The 20,902-nt window shown below is 41.4% G+C and overlaps 1 protein-coding gene across 1 annotated transcript in view; it reads left to right on the top strand.

Annotated features, from left to right (window-relative positions):
* The first annotated feature begins 2,818 nt into the window (after nt 1-2,818).
* Nucleotides 2,819-20,902, top strand: part of LOC121553337 (VPS10 domain-containing receptor SorCS1-like) — a 67,555-nt gene continuing 49,471 nt past the window's right edge. The window contains exons 1-7 of the mRNA XM_041866372.2: nt 2,819-2,884; nt 3,552-3,651; nt 4,035-4,193; nt 5,072-5,145; nt 8,980-9,044; nt 9,851-9,969; nt 10,178-10,267. Coding sequence (XP_041722306.2) covers nt 2,826-2,884; nt 3,552-3,651; nt 4,035-4,193; nt 5,072-5,145; nt 8,980-9,044; nt 9,851-9,969; nt 10,178-10,267 — 666 coding nt within the window. The 5' untranslated portion in view covers nt 2,819-2,825. The remainder of the gene's footprint in view (nt 2,885-3,551; nt 3,652-4,034; nt 4,194-5,071; nt 5,146-8,979; nt 9,045-9,850; nt 9,970-10,177; nt 10,268-20,902) is intronic.

A 20,902-nucleotide genomic window follows, 5' to 3' on the forward strand; every position in this document is an offset into this window, starting at 1 on the left:
GATGGCGTAGCAGTGTGGTCGTGTTCTCTAGTGTGTCCGTGTAAATAGCCTGTTTTTTTGTATTTTTTTGTATTTTTCGTACATATTTCCCTATCACACTTTTCATCCTTCTACTAAATATACTTTCCTGCAACCCGCCTCACTCAATGTGGAATGGACAAAGTGAAATCTAGAATCAGCTTCCTATTTCGCAAACAAAGCCTCCTTCACTCATGCTGCCAAACATGCCCTCGTAAAACTGACTATCCTACCGATTCTTGACTTCGGCGATGTAATTTACAAAATAGCCTCCAACACTCTACTCAGCAAATTGGATGTAGTCTATCACAGTGCCATCCGTTTTGTCACCAAAGCCCCATATACTACGCACCACTGTGACCTGTACCCTCTTGTTGGTTGGTCCTCACTACATATTCGTCGCCAAACCCACTGGCTCCAGGCCATCTATAAATCGCTGCTAGGCAAATCTCCGCCTTATCTTAGCTCATTGGTCACCATAGCAACACCCACCCGTAGTATGCGCTCCAGCAGGTATATCTCACTGGTCATCCCCAAAGCCAACACCTCCTTTGGAACGAACTGCAAAAATCTCTGAAGCTGGAGACTCTTATCTCCTTCACTAACTTTAAGCATCAGTTGTCAGAGCACCTTACCGATCACTGCACCTGCACAGAGCCCTTCTGAAATTAGCCCACTCAACTACCTCATCCCCATATTGTTATTTATTTTGCTCATTTGCACCCCAGTATCTCTATTTGCACATAATCTCTTGCACATCTATCATTCCAGTGTTAATACTAATTGTAATTATTTTGCACTATGGCCTATTTATTGCCTTACCTCCATAACTTGCTACATTTGCACACACTGTATATATATTTTCTGTGGTATTTTTGACTTTATGTTTTGTTTTACCCCATATGTAACTCTGTGTTGTTGTTTTTATCGCACTGCTTTGCTTTATCTTGGCCAGGTCGCAGTTGTAAATGAGAACTTGTTCTCAACTGGCTTACCTGGTTAAATAAAGGTGAAATAAAATAAATAAAATAAAATAAATTGGTGATTTTAATAGGTTTTTATTGCTCTTGCTCAGAGTTTCTTCACTAATGTTTATGGCTACAATAATATAGCAAGTAAGTACCCAGCCCATACCCCCTGTTTAACACACAACAATCTACAAAATTAAGTATCACTGTATATTGATGCCTGGTACATTAAATATTTACAACATTAAGAGAGCTTCACCTTGTACTTTCAACACTTGCCTAACACCTCAAGTTTTAAAGCTGGCACTTCAGGGGATGCAACTGATTTGAGTCTTCCACTGGACTTTCTCCAAGTAAATGGTTAAATTAATGACCATCCAGGAGACAGGAAGTAATTGGCTCTACTTTCCAAACTGCTCTAGGTTGTTTTATTGTGTACGACAATGTCCAACAGATTGGTACTTTTGGAAGTTATAAAGGCCATGTTATTGGTTGACCATTAATCTCCACTTCCCAATCCACAGGGTTCTATATTACTGCTGTGTTAACAAGATACTGATATTATTCCTCACCACACTTTGGCCAACCACAATATATACACGTTTTAATGAAAAGAGCCACATTTCTTGATTAATTGTATAAACTAAAAGGCCAAATAACAAACAAAAGAAATGGGTACAATTGGGAAGAAAAATGGTCCCAGGAGAGAGGTCGTCTCCAAGGAGTAGAAGACCTTTACACTGGTTTCTTATGCAGTGAACCATTGAGACAGTTGCATACTTTAGCATATTTTTTAATTGTATTTTTCCATATTGTCTTCAAGTATCCAGAGCTGAGGGAAAGAGACATATCAATCTGTAAACATTGGCTTATATAATATTAATGAAGTGATACACAGACTTTATTTAGATTCAAACAAATACTGAGTAGGAAAAGAGTTTCTCCTTTCAAATTACAACAGGGAAAATAAACCTGTCAACAAGAGAGCCATTCATTAACATCTTGAACAATTTACGTGACACCTCACAATTTATGTGTCTTCATACCTATTAAGTAAAGGCTTGTATAACAGCCATATAACGATGGTGTTCTTTACGATCTCCTCAAAAATGATGTCCATGATATTTACGAGGAGAGCCTTGCTGTGCCTAGGATGAATGATAGATGCATTGTTTACTTATTTATTCATTTATTTATAGACCACCGTTGGTAGTGTTTGCCATGGAAGAAACCCGCTGAGCCCTACAAAAACACAACATAGTGCATGTTCCCTGATTTACCTTTGCACAGAAGATGCACCATCCTCATGCAAAATTATGCCTTGACAAGACCTCAGAAGTTTGTTTTGGATTTGTTTATGTGTGTGGATGTTGACATAAGCATCCATATTAAGGCTTATGTGTTGCTAGCTACTGTTGTAAAATTGATGATACACACCTCAAAAGGCCATCCTGTTCAAACCCCTTGCAATGATAAAAATAACAACAGTTGTAAGTTTGAAGATGAGGTTGTCAAAAGTTTATTTTCTCCCTTATTTTGTATTTGAGGCTTATTTACCACCTCAATAGGGAAATCATGCATAATAGGCAACTCCTCACTGGGCACAAATGTCAATTCAATGTTTATTCCACATTGGCTCAACGTAATTTCATTGAAATTATGTGGAAACAACATTGATTTAACCAGTGTGTGCACAGTGGATCATTACTTCAAGTGCCACCATTGTGCCAGATGATATGATGCATGGAAGTGTTACCTTAACAAGGGTTGTCTATTACTAGTATTTTCTAAAACTGTACGCTGAGATGGGAACTTTGTTCTATTTTGTAGGTGATTCTAATGCTGACTAAGTACTTTGACTTCAGCCTTGGCAGTGTCACAGAGAGCTCTCTATGGAGGTAAGGAGGGGTTCTGGCTTCGGTGTTCATGTTCAGGACCAAGAGTTGTTCTTGATCATGTGATTGCCCGAGTGATTGCCTATCACATGGTTAGGAAAAACGAATGGCTCTTTTTAATGTTGCATGATACAGTACACTGGGAACGTTGTGTTCAAACACTGCAAACTAGTGTTGTACTGTATGTTCCTGAATGTAGCATATTAAACTTGAAATATTTCTGACATCCAGAAAATGCCAGATGGCAATGTGAAATACACATGCTTCTGGAGAAGCTTTTCTAATATGATTATGTAACTGTCTCCAACTCCAACACATTTGTTATCAAGCTTGGTTTTTAATGTTACTGAGAAACAGGGTTGATATTTATAATGTATATTGTGGTGTCAACGTTTTAGGACACTTGTATACTGTATGTTTTACATGAACTACAAATCATATAATTCCCTTGCGTAGTCTGTCATACTGATATCCATGTTTATTCTTATAATTGAACAATTCTCCATTCAACTAGCAAATTGCGTCGTTCCAGTTCCAATTGCCTGCGAAGCCTAATGATACTATCACTGTACTAAACCATAGGTATTATCATTGATATTGCTCTGTGCTCTCAGTCTCACCATTTAACAGTAGAATAACTAATTTAGTTAATCCCCTAATTGAATTCTAGGTCAACAGACTATGGAACCACATATGAGAAACTTGATGAAAAGGTTGGGCCAAAAACCATACTAAGCTACTTGTACGTGAGTCCAAATAACAAACGAAAGGTAAGTCCTCATACATGTACCATACCATAACCATATCTGTTTCATGTCCTTAAAACTCTTAACAATAGTATAATTATCAAGTTTAATCATTACGAACATTAATGGATAATAATAATAATCATTACTAAATGTTGTGATTTATAAAACAATGGATACATACATCTGTTAGATTTTGGAGCTAATATCATTCTTATTCATACTATGTTGGCAGCATTTTTATTTGAATTACTATTGATATCATCTCTGTTTATATAAGACGGTCTGCACTCGCAGAATATACAGCAGACCTAATAGACAGCACACCTAATGCCCTGTGGATGCTGTCATAGCAGGAGGATAACTCTCCTTCCTCTCCTCTCCTGACCTGTCCTCTCTCATCTCAGATCATGTTACTGACTGACCCGGAGGTGGAGAGCAGCCTGCTCATTAGCCTTGATGAGGGCGCATCCTATCAGAGGTACCACTTAGCCTTCGACATCCTCAGCCTCCTCTTCCACCCCGAGCAGGAGGACTGGATCCTGGCTTACAGCCACGACCAGAAGGTAAAGAGACTCCTGTCAATTAGAACTGAGGAGTGAGGAGGGGGAGGGGGGAGAAAGCACACACACAAATTGATTGATTGAGTCAAGGGCCTTGTTAATGCCAGTGAGTCTATTGACCTTATTGACTTTAACAAGATGTTTACTTCAATGGTAGCTGTGTGCTCTACACTTATGCTTGTTCTTGCATTAGCATCATTGTCTCCCAGAGGGGAAAGCACCTCTTTCTATTTTTATATACATTAATTTGTTTGCTGTATTGTACAGGGCAATAGTACTATAGAAAATGACTGTATCGTAAAATAGTTCCCTATGTGTGATGTGCTCTCATATTATGTAAAAGTCTTATCATTATGAATTAGGCTGAGCAACTGAAAAGACTTGACAGTTATAGCAGGATGGATGACATGTATTTTGAGAGCTTGGATAACAGCCATACTCTGCTAAAAGAGGGAGTGCAATAGCATAATGCAAAGGAATTGTACTGATGGTTAAATGTGTCACTGTCAATTAGGGACAAATCCTATGGAGGAAGAGAGGTAGAAGCTGATCCAAACGAGCCTGTCATAATAAAAACTCTTTGAAACTGTATTTCAAATATAAAGTACTATTTCCAAGTCTTCTTTAAAGCTTCAACTGTACAGCACTCATAACAAAAACATTCAAACAAAGTGCTCTAAAGTGCAGAAAGGGGGAAAAAAACATGTCAGTATAATTAACATTTTGTATCGGCCTCCATTAGACTTACATGACAGGCCTTAAAATGGAGGGAAAGAGAATTCTCCAGGTCTGACGTTTTCTTCGTTTGAACTCTTAGTTTGAACTCTGGAATATAATTTTATTTTTTATCTTCAGATTTTCTAAAACTACTTTTCTTTCAGCTCTACGTCTCTGTTGAATTTGGAAGAAGATGGCAGCTCGTACATGACAGTGTGGTCCCCAACAGATTTTACTGGTGAGAGAATAAATCAGTATTTTCTATCATCATTGGACACATACTTCAAGTCTCTGTATTACAATATTCATAAATAGTACCATTCTTTCCTCTACTGACAGTATTCTGAATTGATAGCCTATCAGAATTGTCGTATTGAATTCAATCTTCTGCCCGTACCTGAGTTGAACTCAATAGATGGCATATAGTATGTACAATTATGGTCCTGATGAACACATGAATAGTTGAAATAAATATTTTGCTAAGGTCCAACAGTTGTGCTTAAGAAATACTGTGTTTAGGACTGGTCACTAATCTACATTATTTGCCATGACATACAGTATCTTAATGCAGTAGTGCCTGTTGCCAGATAATGATACTATGAATATGTGTCATCACAAAACATAATCATTTCTATTTACAAGGGGGCAAGGGAGATCAATACGTTTTGAGTGATCAGGCAGCTTTTAACATTTTGATAAATAATGCCATCAGGACAACATCATCTCTTAAAGTGGATGACTCAATTAGAAAACAATAATTAGGTCAAAGTTGACTAAAACTTATTTCACAAACTGTATCACTTGGGAACAAATGATGATCAAGCGCTTTCTAGCCCAAAACAGGAGCCAAAGAAAGATGTAGTGGAAGCAATGTATCATCGAAGTAAAGCCATTATTGGTCTCTTGTTCTAAACAGTTTATATATTTGCCCTAAGATTTCCTTATGGAGTTGATACCAGAGTAGAGCTGGATGCAATATTGAGTAACACATTAGCTTTTTAATTAGTTACAGGTATATGATGAATTGATACTAGTTTGCATGTAGGTTTCTGTACAGGTTGTGTATAGGTCTACTGTATGCAATATTTAGCAAGATTGCTGCTTTCAATTCCATTTATCTGTTCTCCTTTTTATATTATTGATGAAATATTTGATTTAGAGGTTTACTTTAGACGGCTTGGGTTTATGTATCTATTCCATATTTATTTGTTGTTTACAACTTCTATGATCCTGATATTATTGCCATCAATTATAAAACTGTCCTCTCAGAGGCAAACAAAGGTGTAGACCCGCCTACCAAACATATATCTGTTTTGTTTGTGGTATGAATATTACATTCAGGTAGGACAAAATAAAGTTAATATCTTAAGTTCATTTTACGCCACATAACTGCAGTTTATCTACTGTTACCGTAGCCTCGCCTTGGCAGATTTACACCATCAACCTGTTAACAAGCCACATAGATCACACAATGCAGGCATGTAGTCCATACAGTCCAGAGTGATAGAGGAACATATAAGGAACCTGTTTAAGAACATGGGGCTGCTGTTCTCCAATATAAGAGGATGAAGTATTTGACAGAAAGTCCATTTAAAATAGATGGAGTAGCAAGGCAATTACAGAGTGCTGAGGGAAGCAGGATGGGCCCTTTTTTATAATGGCTCAGACACTGACACAGTCTGGAAAGTGAGGAGAAACCCATTTTCTTCCACAATAGTTGCTATTTATACAACAAGTGCTCACTCTTGTCACTCCGCACTTAACCGCTGCCTCCCAGTTGAGGCTCTATTGAAAAAGGATGAAATGGCTCCGAGGCACCTTCCCTCTGAATTACCCCACATGCCAAGTGATTTACGGGGCCATGTTTACGGGACATTTTTGTTGTCGCTGTTATTTTTTTCAACGAGAAAGGGGTCAAGATTTCAAGCAGCTAGGTTCTCTGTTATAATTTAATTGAATCAAAATGGAAATCACAAACATTGTCATCCTTCAAATGTCTTCCGACATGACTTTGTCCTCTCTAGAAAGCTGACATTTTAATAGAAAGGTAGAACTAGCACGATTGAACAGAGGGGTTGACATTTGTAAATTAATATCTCTGTTCTGAGTTCTGCTTTTGATTAATTTCTCGGTCTCTCACTTTTTTTTATGACTGTGAAGCACTGTCTTTGTTCACAGGATCCTTTTGGAATAGATGAGAACCAACAGAATGATTAATAATGTTTCCCATACAGATTGATGTCAGTGTGCCTTTCTTCATCTTGTTAAACCAATGATTTTTTAAATCACAGGGCACACCTATACTCTTCAATGATCAGATCATATCTAGATCATGAGCTAAATGTACATGTCATTGATGAAAATGTTGAGATTCTATCATAAATTAACTGATGCTATTATAAATCCAAACATACAGTATTTACCATATACAGTGGGGGAAAAATTATTTAGTCAGCCACCAATTGTACAAGTTCTCCCACTTAAAAAGATGAGAGAGGCCTGTAATTTTCATCATATGTACACATCAACTATGACAGACAAATTGAGAAGAAAAATCCAGAAAATCACATTGTAGGATTTTTAATGAATTTATTTGCAAATTATGGTGGAAAATAAGTATTTGGTCACCTACAAACAAGCAAGATTTCTGGCTCTCACAGACCTGTAACTTCTTCTTTAAGAGGCTCCTCTGTCCTCCAATCGTTACCTGTATTAATGGTACCTGTTTGAACTTGTTATCAGTATAAAAGACACCTGTCACACTCCAAACTCCACTATGGCCAAGACCAAAGAGCTGTCAAAGGACACCAGAAACAAAATTGTAGACCTGCACCCGGCTGGGAAGACTGAATCTGCAATAGGTAAGCAGCTTGGTTTGAAGAAATCAACTGTGGGAGCAATTATTAGGAAATGGAAGACATACAAGATCACTGATAATCTCCCTCGATCTGGGGCTCCACGCAAGATCTCACCCTTTGGGGTCAAAATGATCACAAGAACGGTGAGCAAAAATCCCAGAACCACACGGGGGGACCTAGTGAATGACCTGCAGAGAGCTGGGACCAAAGTAACAAAGCCTACCATCAGTAACACACTACGCCGCCAGGGACTCAAATCCTGCAGTGCCAGACGTGTCCCCCTGCTTAAGCCAGTACATGTCCAGGCCCGTCTGAAGTTTGCCAGAGTGCATTTGGATGATCCAGAAGAGGATTGGTAGAATGTCATATGGTCAGATGAAACCAAAATAGAACTTTTTGGTAAAAACTCAACTCGTCGTGTTTGGAGGACAAAGAATGCTGAGTTGCATCCAAAGAACACCATACCTACTGTGAAGCATGGGGGTGGAAACATCATGCTTTGGGGCTGTTTTTCTGCAAAGGGACCAGGACGACTGATCCGTGTAAAAGAAAGAATGAATGGGGCCATGTATCGTGAGATTTTGAGTGAAAACCTCCTTCCATCAGCAAGGGCATTGAAGATGAAACGTGGCTGGGTCACACCGCCCGGGCACACCGCCCGGGCAACGAAGGAGTGGCTTCGTAAGAAGCATTTCAAGGTCCTGGAGTGGCCTAGCCAGTCTCCAGATCTCAACCCCATAGAAAATCTTTGGAGGGAGTTGAAAGTCCGTGTTGCCCAGCGACAGCCCCAAAACATCACTGCTCTAGAGGAGATCTGCATGGAGGAATGGGCCAAAATACCAGCAACAGTGTGTGAAAACCTTGTGAAGACTTACAGAAAACATTGACCTGTGTCATTGCCAACAAAGGGTATATAACAAAGTATTGAGACACTTTTGTTATTGACCAAATACTTATTTTCCACCATAATTTGCAAATAAATTCATTAAAAATCCTACAATGTGATTTTCTGGAATTTCTTTTCTCATTTTGTCTGTCATAGTTGACGTGTACCTATGATGAAAATTACAGGCCTCTCTCATCTTTTTAAGTGGGAGAACTTGCACAATTGGTGGCTGACTAAATACTTTTTTCCCCCACTGTAATGCACATATCATATTTGAAAAGATGTTCTGCCTTGCAGTGTTCCTCAGTTGTCGCTCCTCTCCCCACAGGTCAAAACTGGGTTTGGACAAAGAACCAGGAATTATTCACTTGGAGACAAGTGTTTCTGACAGACGTGAGTCATCATCACATCAAGGACATCACATTCAGGGATTTTATTATTAGGTCTCTAGGGATCATCATTTACACACACAAGTGACATTTTCCATCTGCGAAATAGCCTTTACAGGGTGCAAAATTACAGAGACCTTACCAAGAACCATCATATTTCAAACAGACAGGAGGGAACTTAGCACAAAATGAGTTTGGAATGCTGCAGCTGTTACTGCAGCATAAGTTTGCAGCTATTATATTCAGAAGGGAATAGAATACCAAAAAACAAAGCATAAAACACGCTTATCTATATTTACACTTACGCTTATCTTACCTTTAGTTTACCGATTAGGATATACTACCATTGGAAACAAAGAGGAACAAATCCAATTTTGCACTGGTGCAAAGCCCTACGCAGTCATCTTTTTACACAATAGTCATGATGAGAGGAAACTGATCTTCAATTACACATAACTCTAACCCACGCAAATTGGCTGCATCCAGACACACTCTCTTCTTTACAATTAAGTTTATTCATTTACTAAGGGGCAGTTGGTCTGACTGGGCTCTTAAGTTGGACGGAGTGTTTAGAATGTCTGTTCCATAAGGGCTCCAGAGTTAATGTCTTGTCCCTGAGGAGAATGACTCATTTGGCTAGAGCTAACTCACAGGGACACTCATTCCATCTCTGTTAATAGTGGAAATAGAAATTGGCCTCTCTGCTCTTCTGCTTTCTACTATCAATGAAATTAATGCTAGACTCTGATTGAATAGTCTCAGAACACTTATTTTCTCCTGTTACATTGTAGAAACGATCTTCTGTTATAGGGTCCCAGTATATAACTTGTAAGCTGCAGAACTGCACAGAGGCCAACAAAGGCAGGCCTTTCCCTGGATTTATCAGCCCGGATTCCCTGGTGGTTCAGGACCAGTATGTTTTCATTCAGGTGGGAATTTGGAATATTTCTGAGGTAATAAAAAGGCACTAAAACGGTTGTGTGAAATACTATCTTAATGTACAGTAACCTTGTAACGAATAATGACCATAAACCAAGAGAGAATGGTATAAAAACATACAACTAAGACTGTTACATAATTAGTAGTGTCTGTCAGCCCAATTTACAGTGATTTACTGTAACAATTTTGTTTCTCTAGGTACCAATGGGTGGCCAGCCTGTCCATTATGTGTCATACAAAAGAAATGCTTTCTTTCCCATGAAGCTGCCTAAGTACACATTTCCAAAGGTGGGTTGGAAATATTACTTTGAGATGAAAATACTTTATTATTACTACTATCCTGCTATGAATCCAGTGTGCAACAGTTTCTTACCCTTTTGAACTGTTTTGATATCACAACACTGATACAAAATATGTTCTTGCTTTTCCTGCTTTCCCAAGGCCAACTTTAATGAAATAAACATAAAAATATTGAATAGAATATATATATACACTGAAGAAAATTATAAACGCAACATGTAAAGTGTTGGTCCCTTGTTTCATGAGCTGAAATAAAAGATCTCAGAAATGTTCCACATGCACAAAAAGCGTATTTCTCTCAAATTTGGTGCTCAAATATGTTTACATCCCTGTTAGTGAGCATTTCTCCTTTGGCCAGATAATCCATCCACCTGACAGCTGTGGCATATCAAGAAGTTTATTAAACAGCATGATTATTACACAGGTGCAACTTGTGCAGGGGACAATAAAATGCCACTCTAAAATGTGCACACAACACAACACAATGCCACAGATGTCTCAAGTTTTGAGGGAGCATGCAATTGGCATGCTGACTGCAGGAATGTCCACCAGAGTTGTTGCCAGAGAATTAAATGTTAATTTCTCTTCCATAAGCCGCCTCTAACATCATTTTAGAGAATTTGGCAGTACGTCCAACCAGCCTCACAACCGCAGACCACGTGTATGGCGTTGGTGTGGGTGAGTTGTTTGCTGATGTCAACGTTGTGAACAGAGTGCCGCATGGTGGCGGAGCGGTTATGGTATGGGCAGGCATAAACTATAGACAATGAACACAATTGCATTTTATTGATGGCAATTTCAATGACAAGATCCTGAGGCCCATTGTCGTGCCATTCATCTGCCACCATCACCCCATGTTTCAGCATGATAATGTACGGCCCCATGTCGCAAGGATCTGTACACATTTCCTGGAAGATGAAATGATCTGTGTTCTTCCATGGCCTGCATACTCACCAGACATGTCACCCACTGAGCAAGTTTGGGTAGTCTGGATCGACGTGTACGACAGCGTGTTCCAGTTCCTGCCAATATCCAGCAACTTCAAACAGCCATTGAAGAGGAGTGGGACAACATTCCACAGATCACAATAAAAAGCCTGATCAACTCTATGCGAAGGAGAACTGTTGTGCTGCATGACAGGGCGGCAGGTAGCTTAGTGGGTAAGAGCGTTGTGCCAGTAACCGAAAGGTCGCTGGTTCTAATCCCCGAGCCGACTAGGTGAAAAATCTGTCGATGTGCCCTTAAGCAAGGCACTTAACCCTAAATGCTCCTGTAAGTCGCTCTGGATAAGAGCGTCTGCTAAATGACGTAAATGTAAATGAGGAAAATGGTGGTCACACCAGATACTGACTGGTTTTCTGATCCACACCCCTACTATTTTTTATTAAGGTATCTGTGACCAACAGATGCATGTCTATATTCCCAGTCATGTGAAATCCATTGATTAGGGCCTAATGACTGATTTCCTTAAATGAACTGTAACTCAGTAAAATCTTTGAAATTGTTGCATGTTGTGTTTAATTTTTGTTTTATTTTCTGACTATACAAAACATTAAGAACATGACAGACTGACCAGGTGAAAGCAATGATCCCTTATTGGTGTCACTTGTTAAATCCACTTCAATCAGTGTAGATGAAGGGGAGGAGACAGATTAAAGAAGGATTTTTAAGCCTTGAGACAATTGAAACATCGATTGTGAATGTGTGCCATTTAGAGGGTGAATTGGCAAGAAAAAAATATTGAAGTGCCTTTTAATGGGGCATGGTAGTAGGTGCCAGACAAACTGGTTTGTGTCAGAACTACAACGCTGCTAGGTTTTTTACGCTCAACAGTTTCCTGTGTGTATCAAGAATGGTCCACCTCCCCAAGGGAGTGGAGTCAACATGGGCCAGCATCCCTGTGGAACTCAGTCCATGCTCCGACGAATTGAGGCTGTTCAGATGGAAAAAGGGGGGGGGCAACTCAATATTAGGAAGATCTTACTAATGTTTAGTATACTCAGTACCAGTCAAAAGTTTGGACACAGCTACTCATTCAAGGGTTTCTCTTTATTTTTTACTATTTTCTACATTGTAGAATAATAGTGAAGACATCAAAACTATGAAATAACACATTTTTTTAAACATTTTTAGTCATTTAGCAGACACTCTTATCCAGAGCGACTTACAGGAGCAATTAGGGTTAAGTGCCTTGCTCAAGGGCACATCGACAGATTTTTCACCTAGACGGCTCGGGGATTAGAATCAGCGACCTTTTGGTTACTGGCACAACCTCTTAACCACTAAGCTACCTGCCGCATACTACATATGGAATCATGTAGTAACCAAATAAGTGTTAAACAAATCAAAATATATTTTATATTTGTGATTCTTCAAATAGCCACCCTTTGCCTTGATGACAGTTTTGCAAACTCTTGGCATTCTCTCAACCAGCTTCACTTGGAATGCTTTTCCAACAGTCTTGAAGGAGTTCCCGCATATGCTGAGCATTTGTTGGCTGCTTTTCCTTCACTCTGCGGTCCAACTCATCCCAATTGGGTTGAGATCAGGTAATTCTGGAGGCCAGGTCATCTGATTCAGCACTCCATCACTCTCCTTCTTGGTAAAATAGCCCTTACACAGCCTGGAGGTGTGTTGGGTCATTGTCCTGTTGAAAAATAAATTATATTCCCACTAAGCCCAAACCAGATGGGATGGCATATTGCTGCAGAATGCTGTGGTACCCATGCTGGTTAAGTGTGCCTTGAATTCTAAATAAATCACAGACAATGTCACCAGCAAAGCACCCCCACACCATAACCCCTCTTCCTCCATGCTTTACGGTGGGAAATACACATGTGGAGATCATCCGTTCACCTACACCGCGTCTCACAAAGACATGGCGGTTGGAAACAAAACTCTCCAATTTGGACTCCAGACCAAAGGACACATTTCCACCGGTCGAAAGTCCATTGCTCATGTTTCTTGGCCCAAGCAGGTCTCTTCTTATTATTGGTGTCCTTTAGTAGAGGTTTCTTTGCAGCAATTCGACCATGAAGGCCTGATTCACACAGTCCCCTCTGAACAGTTGATGTTGAGATGTGTCTGTGACTTGAACTATGTGAAGCATTTATTTGAGCTGCAATTTCTGAGGCTGGTAACTCTAATTAACTTATCCTCTGCAGCAGAGATAACTCTGGGTCTTCCATTCCTGTGGTGGTCCTCATGAGAGCCAGTTTCATCATACCTCTTGATGGTTTTTGTGACAGCACATGAAGAAACTTTAAAAGTTCTTGAACTGTTCCATATTGACTGACCATCATGTCTTAAATTAATGATGGACTGTTGGTTCTCTTTGCTTATCTGAGCTGTTCTTGCCATAATATGGACTTGTTTTTTTACCAAATAGGGCTATCTTCTGTATACCCCTCCTACCTTGTCAAAACAACACTGATTGGCTGAAACGCAATAAGAAGGAAATAAATTCCACAAATTAACTTTTAAGAAGTAGGTGTGTCCAAACTTTTGACTGGTAGTGTGTATATACACATGTATGGTGCATTCGGAAAAAATTCAGACCACTTGACTTTTTCCAGATTTTGTTCCGTTACAGCCTTATTCTAAAATGGAATAAATTGTTTTTAGATAAGTATTCAGACCCTTTACTCAGTACTTTGTTGAAGCAGCTTTGGCAGCGATTACAGCCTAGAGTCTTCTTGGGTATGAGGCTACAAGCTTGGCACACCTGTCTTTGGCGAGTTTCTCCCATTCTTCTCTGTAGATCCTCTCAAGCTCTGTCAGTTTGGATGGGGAGCGTCGCTGCAGAGCTATTTTCAGGTCTCTCCAGAGATGTTCAATTGGGTTCAAGTCCGGGCTCTTGCTGGGCCACTCAAGGACATTCATAGACTTGTCCCAAAGCCACTCTTGCGTTGTCTTGGCTGTGTGCTTAGGGTCATTGGAAGGTGAACCTTCGCCCCAGACTGAGGCCCTGAGTGCTCTGGAGCAGGTTTTCTTCAAGGATCTCTCTGTACTTTGATCCTAAATAGTCTCCCATTCCGTGCTGCTGAAAAACATCCACAGAGCATGATGCTGCCACCACCATGCTTCACCGTAGGGAAGTTTCCTCCAGATGTGACGCTTGGCATTCAGGCCAAAGAGTTCAATCTAGGTTTCATCAGAGCAGAGAATCTTGTTTCTCATGGTCTGAGAGTCCTTTAGGTGCCTTTTGGCAAACTCCAAGCGGGCTGTCATGTGCCTTTTAATGAGGAGTGGCTTCCGTCTGGCCACTATACCATAAAGGCCTGATTGGTGGAGTGCTGCAGAGATGGTTGTCCTTCTGAAAGGTTGTACCATCTCCACAGAGGAACTCTGGAGCTCTATCAGAGTGATCATCGGGTTATTGGTCACCTCCCTGACCAAGACCCTTCTCCCCCGATTGCTCAGTTTGACTGGGCGGCCAGCTCTAGGAAGTGTCTTGGTGGTTCCAAAATTCTTCCGAATGCACTGTACATGTGTATATATATACACACACACACACATATATATATATATATATATATATATATATATATATATATATATATATATATATATATATATATATATATATATAAAAGTGGGGGAAAAAGTATTTAGTCAGCCACCAATTGTGCAAGTTCTCCCACTTAAAAAGATGAGAGAGGCCTGTAATTTTCATCATAGGTACACGTCAACTATGACAGACAAATTGAGAAAAATAAATCCAGAAAATCACATTGTAGGAATTTTAATGAATTTATTTGCAAATGATGGTGGAAAATAAGTATTTGGTCACCTACAAACAAGCAAGATTTCTGGCTCTCACAGACCTGTAACTTCTTCTTTAAGAGGCTCCTCTGTCCTCCACTCGTTACCTGTATTAATGGCACCTGTTTGAACTTGTTATCAGTATAAAAGACACCTGTCCACAACCTCAAACAGTCACACTCCAAACTCCACTATGGCCAAGACCAAAGACCTGTCAAAGGACACCAGAAACAAAATTGTAGACCTGCACCAGGCTGGGAAGACTGAATCTGCAATAGGTAAGCAGCTTGGTTTGAAGAAATCAACTGTGGGCGCAATTATTAGGAAATGGAAGACATACAAGACCACTGATAATATCCCTAAATCTGGGGCTCCACGCAAGATCTCACCCCGAGGGGTCAAAATGATCACAAGAACGGTGAGCAAAAATCGCAGAACCACACGGGGGGACCTAGTGAATGACCTGCAGAGAGCTGGGACCAAAGTAACAAAGCCTACCATCAGTAACACACTACGCCGCCAGGGACTCAAATCCTGCAGTGACAGACGTGTCCCCCTGCTTAAGCCAGTACATGTCCAGGCCCATCTGAAGTTTGCTGAAGTGCATTTGGATGATCCAGAAGAGGATTGGGAGAATGTCATATGGTCAGATGAAACCAAAATAGAACTTTTTGGTAAAAACTCAACTTGTCGTGTTTGGAGGACAAAGAATGCTGGGTTGCATCCAAAGAACACCATACCTACTGTGAAGCATGGGGGTGGAAACATCATGCTTTGGGGCTGTTTTTTCTGCAAAGGGACCAGGACGACTGATCCGTGTAAAGGAAAGAATGAATGGGGCCATGTATCGTGAGATTTTGAGTGAAAACCTCCTTCCATCAGCAAGGGCATTGAAGATGAAACGTGGCTGGGTCTTTCAGCATGACAATGATCCCGAACACACCGCCCGGGCAACGAAGGAGTGGCTTCGTAAGAAGCATTTCAAGGTCCTGGAGTGGCCTAGCCAGTCTCCAGATCTCAACCCCATAGAAAATCTTTGGAGGGAGTTGAAAGTCCGTGTTGCCCAGCGACAGCCCCAAAACATCACTGCTCTAGAGGAGATCTGCATGGAGGAATGGGCCAAAATACCAGCAACAGTGTGTGAAAACCTTGTGAAGACTTACAGAAAACGTTTGACCTGTGTCGTTGCCAACAAAGGGTATATAACAAAGTATTGTGAAACTTTTGTTATTGACCAAATACTTATTTTCCACCATAATTTGCAAATAAATTCATTTAAAATCCTACAATGTGATTTTCTGGAATTTCTTTTCTCATTTTGTCTGTCATAGTTGACGTGTACCTAGGATGAAAATTACAGGCCTCTCTCATCTTTTTAAGTGGGAGAACTTGCACAATTGGTGGCTGACTAAATACTTTTTTCCCCCACTGTATATATATATATATATATATATATATACTGCTCAAAAAAATAAAGGGAACACTTAAACAACACAATGTAACTCCAAGTCAATCACACTTCTGTGAAATTAAACTGTCCACTTTGGAAGCAACACTGATTGACAATACATTTCACATGCTGTTGTGCAAATGGAATAGACAACAGGTGGAAATTATAGGCAATTAGCAAGACACCCCCAATAAAGGAATGGTTCTGCAGGTGGTGACCACAGACCACTTCTCAGTTCCTATGCTTCCTGGCTGATGTTTTGGTCACTTTTGAATGCTGGCGGTGCTTTCACTCTAGTGGTAGCATGAGACGGAGTCTACAACCCACACAAGTGGCTCAGGTAGTGCAGCTCATCCAGGATGGCACATCAATGCGAGCTGTGGCAAGAAGGTTTGCTGTGTCTGTCAGCGTAGTGTCCAGAGCATGGAGGTGCTACCAGGAGACAGGCCAGTACATCAGGAGACGTGGAGGAGGCCGTAGGAGGGCAACAACTCAGCAGCAGGACCGCTACCTCCGCCTTTGTGCAAGGAGGAGCAGGAGGAGCACTGCCAGAGCCCTGCAAAATGACCTCCAGCAGGCCAGAAATGTGCATGTGTCTGCTCAAACGGTCAGAAACAGACTCCATGAGGGTGGTATGAGGGCCCGACGTCCACAGGTGGGGTTTTTTATAACAGCCCAACACCGTGCAGGACGTTTGGCATTTGCCAGAGAACACCAAGATTGGCAAATTCGCCACTGGCGCCCTGTGCTCTTCACATATGGAAGCAGGTTCACACTGAGCACATGTGACAGACATCAGGAGACCATCCGCCACCTCATCAGGAGCATGCCCAGGCGTTGTAGGGAGGTCATACAGGCACGTGGAGGCCACACACACTACTGAGCCTCATTTTGACTTGTTTTAAGGACATTACATCAAAGTTGGATCAGCCTGTAGTGTGGTTTTCCACTTTAATTTTGAGGGTGACTCCAAATCCAGACCTCCATGGGTTGATAAATTTGATTTTCATTGATAATTTTTGTGTGATTTTGTTGTCAGCACATTCAACTATGTAAAGAAAAAAGTATTTAATAAGATTATTTCATTCATTCAGATCTAGGATGTGTTGTTTAAGTGTTCCCTTTATTTTTTTGAGCAGTGTATATAAATATATATATACACACAGTGCATTCGGAAAGTATTCAGACCCCTTGACTTTTTCCAAATGTTGATACGTTACAGCCTTATTCTTAAAATGATTAAATGGGTTTTTTCCTAATCAATCTACACACAATACCCCATAATGACAAAGCAAAAACAGGTTTTTAGAAATTTAGCAAATGTATTAAAAAAAAAAACGGAAATATCACATTTACATAAGTATTCAGACCCTTTACTCAGTCCTTTGTTGAATCACCTTTGACAGCGATTACAACCTCGAGTCTTCTTGGGTATGACGCTACAAGCTTGGCACACCTGTATTTGGGGTTTCTCCCATTCTTCTCTGCAGATCCTCTCAAGCTCTGTCAGGGTGGATTGGGAGCGTCACAGCACAGTTATTTTCAGGTCTCTCCAGAGATGTTCGATAGGGTTCAAGTCCGGGCTCTAGCTGGACCACTCAAGGACATTCAGAGACTTGTCCCGAAGACACTCCTGTGTTGTCTTGGCTGTGTGCTTAGGGTTGTTGTTCTGTTGGATGGAGCTGAGATGGCGCCGGAGGAGATGGCTGCCATTTTACGGCCCCCTAACCAATTGTGCCACCGTCTCTTATGACCAAAAAGAGCTTCTGGATATCAGGACAGCGATTACTCACCCCGTATTGGACCAAGGACACAAAGGATATTCTACAGACACCCGACAAGGCCCAAATCCCCGTCATTCGCATGAGAAAGAGATGGAGATATCGTGGACGTAGGTCCGCGAGCGAGTGATCTGCCTCTTCCATCAGTCCTAATAGCCGACATACAATCATTGGAAAACAAAATAGACGACCTAAGATCAAGAATGTCCTACCAACGGGACATTAGAAACTGTAATATCTTATGTTTCACCGAGTCGTGGCTGAACGACGACATGGATAACATACACCTGGAGGGATATACACTACATCGGCAGGATAGAACGGCTGACTTCGGTAAGACAAGGGGTGGCGGTCTGTGTATATTTGTAAACAACAGCTGGTGCTCAAAATCTAATATTAAGGAAGTCTCAAGGTTTTGCTCGCCAGAGGTAGAGTATCTCATTATAAGCTGTATACCACAGTATATAACAGTATATGTAGTCCTCTGTAGCTCAGCTGGTAGAGCACGGTGCTTGTAACGCCAGGGTAGTGGGTTCGATCCCCGGGACCACCCATACACAAAAAAAAAATGTATGCACGCATGACTGTAAGTCGCTTTGGAAAAACGCGTCTGCTAAATGGCATATTATTATTAGATTTTTCGTAGCTGTCTATTTACTACCACAAACCGATGCTGGCACTAAAATTGCACTCAATTAGTTGTATAAGGCCATAAGCAAACAGGAAAACGCTCATCCAAGATGGCGTAGCAGTGCGGTCGTGTTCTTTGTTGTGTGTCCATGTAAATAGCCTTATTTCCGTATCACACTTTTCATCCTTCTACAAAATATACTTTCCTGCAACCCGCCTCACTCAATGTGGAACGGATTCTATTATTGACTTACCTTTTATCTAGAATCTCCAGTTGAAACTAGCTAGCCAGCTAACTAGCTACTTGCTATTAGCCACCGTTAGCGGTTTTCACCCAGAACATCAGATTTTCTGCCGGAATAACTGAATGACTGGACATTAACACCAGATCGCAACTAGCTAGCCACAACCGGATGGATGTTGCTGTTGGCTATTCACTGCTGCCCCCGAAGCAAGCACCAGTTAGCCTTGAGCTAGCCTCAATCCAGGCCCATATCCCGGCTATCTACCGCTCTGTCTACCGGACGGGAGTAGCCAGCTAACTAGCTACTTGCTATTAGCCACCATTAGCGGTTTTTCACCATTGTCCGTGGCCTGCACTACCTACCAGCCAGCTCTAGCCTGGACTATTGTCTGCACAGCGTGTTATTGACCCAGAACATATCGGTTTTTCTGCCGGAATCACTGAATCACTGGACCTTTAATACCGGATCATCGCAACTAGCTAGCTGTAACCAAATGGATGTAGTTGTTGGCTAATCAGCCCTGAGCTAGCCTCGAGCTAGGCCCATCTCCCGGCTATCTACCTCTCTGTCAACCGGACGGGACCTCCTCGTGTTGACACGGAGCCCCGCCGATCCAACACGACTGGTCTGCCGACGAAATCGTCTGATGTGGTTTCAACAGGCTCCCCGTTACGACGTCGACCACGAAGATCCATCTGCTAGCCCCGGCCCGCTAGCACACGCAAGCCATGGCCTCTTGCTCGCCAGTGCTGTAGCAGCCCCTGAACTACCTCCGAACTCTCCTATTTCTGTTCACCGGACTTTATGATAACTCAGCTATACAGCTGATGCCTGCTGGACTGTTCCTTTATACGGTACCACATCCTGTTTATGTTTAGCCTCAGCCCAAACTTTGTCGCCATTACCAGCTGTTGTCTTAGCTCTCTCGAATAACACCTGTGATTGCTTTATGCCTCTCTCCCATGTCAATATGCCTTGCTTATTGCTGTTTCGGTTATTTCTTATTGTACTATTTCACTGTAGATCCCCCAGCCCAGCGCAACCTGCCTTAGATAGCTCCTTTGTCCCACCCCCCATACACGCGGAGACCGACTCAATTGGTGCCTTCAGTGATGCTATCTCTTTCATCGTTACCCAACGCTTAGGTTTACCTCCACTGTACTCATATCCTTCCATATCCTTGTCTGTACATAATGCCCTGAATCTATTCTACAACGCCCGGAAATCTGCCCCTTTTTTTCTCTGTACCCAACGCACTAGAAGACCATTACTTAAAGCCTTTAGCCGTATCTTTATTCTACTCCTCCTCTGTTCCTCTGGTGATGTAGAGGTTAACCCAGGACCTGTGGCCCCCAGTATCACTCCTACTCCCCAGGCGTTATCATTTGTTGACTTCTGTAACCGTAAAAGCCTTGGTTTCTTGCACATTAACATCCGAATCCTCCTCCCTAAGTTTGAGTTATTCACTGCGTTAGCACACTCCGCCAACCCTGATGTTCTAGCAGTGTCTGAATCCTGGCTTAGGAAGGCCACCAAAAATTCAGAAATGCCCATCCCCAACTACAACATTTTCCGTCTCGATAGAACTGCCAAAGGGGGTGGAGTTGCAATCTACTGTAGAGATAGCCTGCAGAGCTCTATCGTACTATCCAGGTCTGTGCCCAAACAGTTTGAGCTTCTACTTCTAAATATCCACCTTTCCAGAAATAAGGCTCTCACTGTTGCCGCTTGCTACAGACCCCCTCAGCCCCGA

This window comes from Coregonus clupeaformis, chromosome 37 (genome assembly GCF_020615455.1).
Source record: "Coregonus clupeaformis isolate EN_2021a chromosome 37, ASM2061545v1, whole genome shotgun sequence".
Classification (NCBI taxonomy): domain Eukaryota; kingdom Metazoa; phylum Chordata; class Actinopteri; order Salmoniformes; family Salmonidae; genus Coregonus; species Coregonus clupeaformis.